This window comes from Urocampus carinirostris, chromosome 8, assembly GCF_059441175.1.
Source record: "Urocampus carinirostris isolate Australia breed hairy pipefish chromosome 8, RoL_Ucar_1.0, whole genome shotgun sequence".
NCBI lineage: Eukaryota > Metazoa > Chordata > Actinopteri > Syngnathiformes > Syngnathidae > Urocampus > Urocampus carinirostris.
Window position 1 is genome coordinate 22,376,481 of NC_142356.1, and position 8,779 is coordinate 22,385,259.

Here is an 8,779-nt window from a genome sequence, read left to right on the forward strand (position 1 = left end):
TAAGTCGAAATGTAATACGACCTTTTGGATAAGGAACAGGTAGTAGCGCTTTTTCAAAAATGTTTTATAAAAGGAATTGATATGGTAAACATCATTGCCTTCATTATAAGGTTTATATAAAGCTCTTGATTTTTTGCAGCCCAAAAGACATGTTTGTTTTTTGTTATTTTTTGGGTCCAATATGGCTCTTTCAACATTTTGGGTTGCCAAACCCCGGGATAGCAGGATTATTCCAGAGCTGAATCGGGCGACCACTTGTTGCAACGTCAGGTTCCATCCTTTCAAGTCCGGGCGAGGAAGGGAAGGGAAAGGCCGCGATGGGAGGAGGAAAAGGACAGTCTCGTCACATCCTCTGTCCTTATATGGGCATGAAGTTTACACGCAGCGGGGAATCCTCTCACTGGAGCTGATGAATGGGGAGGAGGGCTGTAGAGCCGCCAAAGTGTATAAAAGGGGAGCGATGCGAGCACCTCAGAAAGCAAATGACTACAGAGCTCCGGACGAGAAGGATTATATTGAATTTCTTTTTTCCTCCTTTCTCATTATTATTATTTCCAAAAAGCACATTCGGGGATCATTTGTCGATCACTATCCCCCCAAAAAGAGGAGGGGGTTGAAGGAAAAGCAAGACACCTTCGATTTCCCTGCGATTTTCTCTCCTCGAGGCGGACCTTTTGAAGTGCAGCATTATGTTGAACAACATGGATTTGAACGCGAAAGATTCTTATTATCCTCAGTTTGACAACTGCAGCGGATCTTCTCTGGGTATGGACGCGAGGAAGGAAAATCGAGATGCTTTCGGTGATGCGGAGCGTTCGGTGCCTGCACAGTTCGGCCACGGTAAGTCCAAATGCATTAGGGTTGTTGCATGTAAGGGAATGTTTCGATGGAAAGCAATGGGGGGAAACAACGCACACCTGTCAACTTCAGCCAACGGCTCCTCTTTATTATTGATTGCAATTCGATTTATTATGCGATAATAAACACACAGCGGCACCTACTTACTCGAAGCACGACAGACTTTATAGAATACAAAACACGTAATTTGTGTCAACAATACGCACAGAAGATGTTTGTTAGAGGATATAATTTGCTAGTATACCGCAACAATATTATCATTCTACAACGACGTAGTCGTCTGCTACCAGCGAACGAGACAGTCCGGATTTGAGCCGAAATAGGCAACTATAGTCCGTCCTGACAAAAACATTGAGTTAAAAAAAGGAAAAAAGGATTCATGTACAAAAATTGTTATACGGAATACACAATTTTAAATGATCAAAAAACGGGGGAGAATGTGTAAGTTGACAGGTATGACGACGACACTGGCGATGCCGCCTCTACGCGCAACGTGCGCGGGTGTTTATGTAATGTCGCTTTCCTCCCTTCTTAGAAAGCGGAACAATTTGGTCTGAAAAAGTTTTCTTCGTTTCTGATTTGACAGAAGGAGCGCCGGCCACCCTGAAAACTGAAGCTTCCAACTCGGAATATGCGTTTAACCCTTGCGAGGGCCCCAAAGACGCCTACACCCCGTCCTCCCTCGCCTACTCGGGAAGCTTCTACGTGGAAGCTTCTCAGGGGACTACATGCACCACTGAGACACTCCTCAACATGATCACCGAAATCGTGGGCATATCCACCGCACAGATCTCAGAGACCAACATTCGGGGGGCTTCTTACTCACCCTCGGCTGATGGCGGGCATTTTGGGGACAACAAGAGGTCCTACCCGACCTCCGACCCACCAGCGCCGGAGCCCTCCACCTCCCAGCTGAGCTTCACCAAAACCGAGCCAAAATCGGAGGCCGCCTCCTTCCCTGTGGTGGTGAAGAACGAGTTTGAGAGCTATGAGTGGGGGTCCTTCTGCAAATCGGACTGCTTGGAGGGTGGCTTCCACTCGGAGACCTTCCCCATGTCCAGCGACTTCCCTCCAGACCAGCAGGTGGACGTGAAAGAGCTTTTGGACACCTTCCCCGCCATGTGCCCCAACCCCGACAACGAGTTCAAAGTGGAGGGCGGTATCAAGCAGGAGCAGTGTTTTTCTGACACCTGCTCCCAGGGCTACACCTACAACGGTTACCTTCCCCCGCCTTTGGGGTTGAAGCCGTACCTTGAAGCCCCAGGTGAGTCCAACCAGTGCGACCCAGTATACGCCTCCCCGGCTTTACCCAGCACCATAGATTCCATCCTCTACTCCTCCTTGCTGCCAGACTCCTTTGCCCAAAACTACACTGCTCGTGCCACAACCTCTACTTCTAACTCCACCCCCCCAAAACCCACCAGAGCCCGAAAAAGCACGGCATCTTCGTCGACGAACGGTCCCCCGAAGGAGAAACCTTTCACCTGCCCCATGGAGAGCTGCGACCGCCGCTTCTCTCGCTCTGACGAGCTCAACCGTCACATTCGCATCCACACGGGCCACAAACCCTTCCAGTGCCGCATTTGCTTGCGCAGCTTCAGTCGCAGCGACCATCTGACCACGCACACCCGGACCCACACGGGCGAGAAGCCCTTCTCGTGCGACGTATGCGGTAAGCGCTTCGCCCGCAGCGACGAGCGCAAGCGGCACGGCCGCGTGCACCAGAAGCAGAAGGAGAAAATGGAGCTCAAGCCACAAGTAACTCCCAATGCGTGGTCCTTCACCCTCCCGGAGGGGATTTGAGGGCATCCCTTTAATACCTATAGGCACAACATTTTCGGATCTTTCGAGCGACTCTCGTTTTGAGCGCAACAGTTGGACCCTCAGGGGTCAGAAGTCGGTGACGGCTGAGGCAAAGGCGGCTACTGGCGTTCAGCACTTCTGCATCTGGACAGCTCCTCGCTCTCCTCATCCTGCCTCTCATTGCCAACGGCTGCATTGCACTTGCAGATTTCTATGGAGATTTTCAACTAAGAATGTTCTATTTTTTCCTCTTTTTCCGGTTATTGGAGTATGATGCTCAATGCATGTTTGATTTTTTTCTTTAAATATCTGGGATATAGCACACTCTCCTCCAATCACGACACTCTAGAGGGGGTGTTATTAAAATGAATGTAGGCTAATATATTTATGGTTTTGACCATAGTGACTTATCTGTTTATACTTCCTATCTTTTAGCCGTCAGTGTTTTTTGTCATTGGAATTTGTGTTGTTTCAATTGTGAAAGATATATAATGAATGGCAAATAAATATATTTGTATTACTGTACTTCCTTGTATTTTTATAGCCGAGTGTATATTTTATGAGCCTCGTTTTCCAGAGTGCTCTAAAATCCTGAATAATGTATTGGTTTTTGAGGGCTATCTCGTTCAGTAACTCAGTTTTTGAAATATCGCCGTTTGATATCCTGGACTTTTTCTCAGCTTGGGCTGATGTGCACTTGTTGAAAACAAACAAAAAAAAGTATTTTACATGTACAGAAAGTGTTGACTCAAGCTAGAACCGTCTAGCGCATCTTTCGAGTATTCAGGTAGCGCACATTGCTGCAAGCTCGGGTTCAGTGAAGGACTTTTTTAACGTCATGTATTTTTCGCTTTTAAGATGCTGAAACTTGAAATAGAGAAATGAAAAGATTGACAGTTTGGTGAAATTGTCACTGACAGGGTACAGCAAAAAAGAAAAAAGTATTTTAACTCGCCTTAAGTTATATTAACTGTTCGAATTTGTACATACGGTTTTTAAAATACATGACCTTGATGTTGTTATTTTTATGACGATGATGATGATGAACAAAATAAAACCTTTCTGACAACTGCTACATTTTTCCTGGTGTATCATTTAAAACATATTTTTGGGGGATGGATGTATGTGTCACCTTGGATAAATATATACATTTTTCAGCATTAAACTTTAAATATTGATTACTCATGGAGGTTCTCAAAGCCAGGTACGATACTTTAAGACGAAGACAATCTGACATCAATCTTTTTTTTATTATAAAAGCTGAATTCTGATAACAAAGAATACAACGGACTGTTATAAGTGTATTCAGTATAGGTAAGCATTCAAACATTGATTGTTTGAGCATGCGTTGGTACAAGAACAAAGAAAGTGGCATTTTGTGTTTGATGTTATTGATTCTTATAAAATCCAAATGTATTAAATGTTTGGTTGGTTAGTTGGTTGGACCCCTTTATCTATAAGGTCATAGGGGCACCATTTTCTGTGGTGTGTTTTGGGCAAGTACAGCCTGGTGGAGCCCACCCGGTCTTCCATGTTAGCTGAATGTGTGTAAGTAAAATAAGAAAACAAAAACAAAAATGTGGGCTTTAAGTGGCACGGCAGCTAAATGGTTAGCGTGCTTGCGGCACAGTTCTAAAAGTTATGTGTTCAAATCCAGCTACAAACCTTCCAGTGCAGATTTTGCATGTTCTCCCCATGCTTGCATTGGTTTCCTCCGGTTTTCTCCCACATTCCAAAAACGTGCATGTCAGGTTAATTGGCCACTACAAATTGTCCCTAGGTGGGAATGAGCGAGTGAATTGTCTGTCTCTGGGTGCCCTGCGACTGGCTGGCAACCAGTTCGCGGTGTCCCCTGCCCACTGCCCAAAGATACCTGGGATGGGCTCCAGCACTTCACGACCCTACTGATGATAAGTGGTGCAAATAGCAGATCTCTCTATTCAACTTCAATATAAAAGCTTATTTTGAAATGTCACGTAGCACCTGGAATGCTCTTACATATCCCCCGTTTGAGATAGGCTTACTATCTTGGTGTATTTTAAATCAGATTTGTTTTAACATCAAATAACATTTTAATTAATTTTTTCATTGCGTACGGGTGGAAACACATGTTGGCCTGTCGAGAAATGGGCGCCAACAGGCTGTACTTGCCAAAGACACACCACAGGAAATGGTGCCTCTACAACCGTAGTGGTTAAGGGAATGTGTGCTTAAGACTGTCCTGAAATGGCCAGAATGGCTTGCTAACTTGGTTTTGTTAAATCAGAGTATTTATATACTGTAAATCAATATTTAGTGAACACAAAAACACACATCACCAAGCTAGCTAGTCTGATCATTTATGCATTCGACAATGCAGCAAAAATTAGCACTAATATCTGTTGATGACAACAAAGTCCTGGTATTGTGTGGTGAAATAGCTGTTCAACATAACTCCTGTTTAACAAACCTTCAATGTAATACACCGAGCCTCCACAGACTCTGCCGCGATCCTGCAAGTGACACTAACCGAGCAAAAAAGGAGCAGAGAGGGGGCGAGAGCAGTGCTAGGAATCAAATGGACCATTTCCGATGCTGCGTTTTCCACCTTTTATTTTTTTGTATTTATTTATTTATTTTATTTAGCATATCCCATACCATTTAAGCCTATCCTGTTTTTTTAAGGAATTTCAAAAATTTGATATTTTTTGGGGGGTGCTTTGGTTGAAATTAGGGGTGCTTCAGCACCCCCAATAACGGGCTGGTTACACATATGGTGCCCACCAAGGCAAACTTCATCCATCGCCACCGTTCTATCCGTTCTCGACTCCAGAAATGACATTTCTTCTCTCCTTAAGAAAATCAACATCTAGAGTACTTTTTTGTGTGTCACACCGATGCGATAATTTGATCCTTTCTTGCTATTCTTTGCTTTGCACTTTCAAAAGGAGAGTCATTTCCACTTAGCTACAGGCAGTGATTATGGTCTGTTATCTTTTTTTTTCTTTCCCAAGAATCATGAACGATCTCATGCTTTAAATGGCGTTAATGTTCTCCTATTGCTGTGTGGAAGATAACGTGAATACGTAGTGACAGATTAAATACAGTATAATTTGCAAATACATCGGCTTGATTCCTTTTTATGTCAACGGCCATTTCCAAAGAAAATTCATGATAAAATATCATTTTGAGGCAGAACGCTGTACTAGTAGTTGACCTGTCTGCCTGGCATATCTGCGGCTTCTGGTTTGAATCTTAGCTCAATCTCCCTTCTGTGTAAATGCTGACATTTTTCTCCTGCTTAAGTTTGCTGACATTTAATGATCTCTTTGCGTCATTCTAAAACGTAGCGCGACGTGACGTAAGCGGTTGCGTCTCAAATACGCCGAACTTGTTCCTGCGATTTGGTTGAGCCGACGCCGGTTGCCCCAAGCGACTCGTAAGTGTCAAACATACTGTGAGCAGTGTTAAAAGGCAGCTTGCCAGTTGGACAGACGCGACAAAAGTAGTCACACTTTTAGTGTAGAAGTACAGATATCATTATTTTTTGTACTGTAAGTCGGAGTTTTTATCAAAGGTTGTCTCCCTGTAGCAATTTTTACATAAATGAAATAGAATTTCTTAGAAACTTTCATGTGTTATGTCCTGGGGTCGGCATCCCAAGATTTTCAAACAGCCTTGACGGAGAAAAAAAAAAAAAAACTAAATCGGTCTGAAGCTGCAAAAAACAAAAACAAAAGCTTTATAAAAACAGTTTTTAAATAAAAAGAAAATGTGGAAGAGAACGTTTTGTTTTTGCTCAATACACTATACAATGTGATTCAAATGTGAGCACTTTTTTGTTGGACTACAAGCAACTACCTGATCTTTGTTTCCTCTATTCCTTTTTCAAGGTTACATTGATCATTTATCTTGAACAAAATTTTATAATCGTATATATATTCAGTTTATTTTGTCCTTTATTAGAATATTTGGTATTGCGGTAATCCAAAAGTAATTCAAAGTAATCCACTTACGTTACTGCAGTATTATGGTATCTAGATTACATTACTGATTACATTTGTTCAAGCGGTAATTAGAAACTGTATCAGATTACATTTTTAAAGTAACTCTCCAAACTCTGGTCGTTAAACAGCCGCTACATTCTTTTAATTGGTGTTCTGATTTAATGTTGGGGGAGGCCTTGAGACTTATCAAACCACCTGCAGGATTTAGTCAGGATAAACCTGGGATTTGGGGAATTTTCCAGTGACTTATGTTTCGTTTTTGTCATTGACTGCTATGTTCTGTTTTAATGAATGTAGCTTTTTTTTTTTACCCCTAGCAGGCGCTTAATAATACACAATGTCTTCTTAAGACAGAAAAAAGTGTTTTTGCTTAAAAATGGTGAAACTCTTTAGATACAATATACACGGATTATTTCCACCATGACAGTTGAAGCACCATAAAGTATACCTTCCATCCTCTGCTGACTATTAACATTTACAATACCACACTGTGTTGTTTTAGTGGCAAAAGCAGTCCAGCAGTGGATAGAGGAGCTTTTTGAATACCAGCAATGTGCAGTCACTGTGACCATTATCCCAACACTTGAAGACTGAAGAGTCATTGAACTCTGTCCACGGATGAAATTTCTGCATTTGGGCGCTTGCGTCTCCATTTGCATATTATAAATGGTGCTCAGTATAGCTCACCGATGTCGTCTTTATCGAACTGCAAGTCCTGGCTTGGCCTACAAAAAAAAGGCATAAATGAGTTCTTTCCTTGCCACTGACATTTATGTTGCCAGCTCCCGTAGACATGCATAATTGCAGAGGCCATTAAGTAATCGCGCAAGAAGGGCATATGTCTGCCGCTAAGATTTCTCACGATGCAGACCTCCGCTGTGAATGGTAGCACATCTAGTCCATTAAATCTTTGCCAGGTGTTACAAATGCAAACATGTTAACATTAGGCCTGGAGAAGGAGGAGGAAGAAAAGAAGGGGGAAGGTGAGGAGGGTTATTCAAGGTTGTGCTGCTAATGTATTCCGAATGCGACCATGCGCAGATGCGTTCCGACTTCCTTATTGTCTCATCCAATTAATCGCTCGACGCAGGATTGCTCCTGGATAAATCAATATGGAGCGTTTTATCTGCGGCACCAAACGAGCACTTTGGCTCCAGATTAAGAAAAGCCTTTGAATTGACAGTAAGGGATTAGATTGGCTCGAGTTCCAAAGGATATGTGTCACCGCACAATGCTTTATACTTAATCGGCATTTTCGCTACACCGTGTGGACGAATGTAGTGGGACGCGTTAGCTATGACACCTATATGGAATTCTGGAGTTGGCGGAATGGAATCTGATGAAATATAATCTGAATTGTCTACGGGACTGTGAAATATGCCATTTCTAATTTCAACGGTGTGATACAAATTTGATTCAAAAATGCTGTTGACTTAAATCTTGATGCAAATTGACCTTTTTCGCTGCCGTTGATTGCTTTAGATGTGAAAGATCTATTTTTTACTGGTCCATGGTTCACCACCTGGGTTGTCGGGGTAAATTCTAAAAGTTGTCAGTACAAGGATTGCAGATTTTGATGGCAATTTTCAACCAAGAAAGTGTTATTTTTTTCTCCTTTTTCAGTTATTGGAATGTGTTGCTCAGTGTGTGTTCGATTTTTATTTTAACATCTGGGATATAGCACTCTCTTCTCTAATCATGTCACTCTAGAGGGTTGTTAAGTTTAAACTTTAGTAGACACTTAAAATAAGTACAGAGAAGACATTAATTAATTTTGAACAAGCAAGAAGGACAAGGAGAGGAAAACTAAGATAGGAAAATACCATACTGCCCTGAAGCGTTTCTCTTAGCACTCTCTTTTTACTAAAATTATTAAACGTGGGAATCAAAGAACAGCAACATGATTGGCCGATGGCGACAATGATGTAATAGTCAAAACAACCAACAACAGTGGACGATAATAGTCAAAATAAGGAACTGGCATTCTGTGAAATCTCCTTTGAAATTGTCCGATAGTAAAACAGAATTAATATATCAAGGGGTATTATCAAAATTAATGTAGGCTAATATAATTACAGACGCTCCCCTACAAACATTCAAAACAGTAGATACAAACGTTTTTTTCAGGATGT

The 8,779-nt window shown here is 42.2% G+C and overlaps 1 protein-coding gene across 1 annotated transcript; it reads left to right on the forward strand.

Annotated features, from left to right (window-relative positions):
- The first annotated feature begins 464 nt into the window (after nucleotides 1–464).
- LOC148361249 (uncharacterized) lies at nucleotides 465–3,736 on the forward strand. The gene is made up of 2 exons (XM_088341991.1): nucleotides 465–840; nucleotides 1,445–3,736. Exons 1-2 carry the CDS (start codon nucleotides 690–692, stop codon nucleotides 2,659–2,661), a joined length of 1,368 nt encoding a protein of 455 aa, XP_088198117.1. The 5' UTR covers nucleotides 465–689; the 3' UTR covers nucleotides 2,662–3,736.
- Nucleotides 3,737–8,779: the final 5,043 nt, after the last annotated feature.

What these genes read in the sequence shown, in the direction of transcription:
- LOC148361249 (XM_088341991.1), top strand. Translation starts at nt 690, where the DNA reads ATGTTGAACAACATGGATTTGAACGCGAAAGATTCTTATTATCCTCAG. An exon ending in GCCTGCACAGTTCGGCCACG is followed by an intron (nt 841 to 1,444) that starts GTAAGTCCAAAT and finishes CTGATTTGACAG; the next exon opens with AAGGAGCGCCGGCCACCCTG.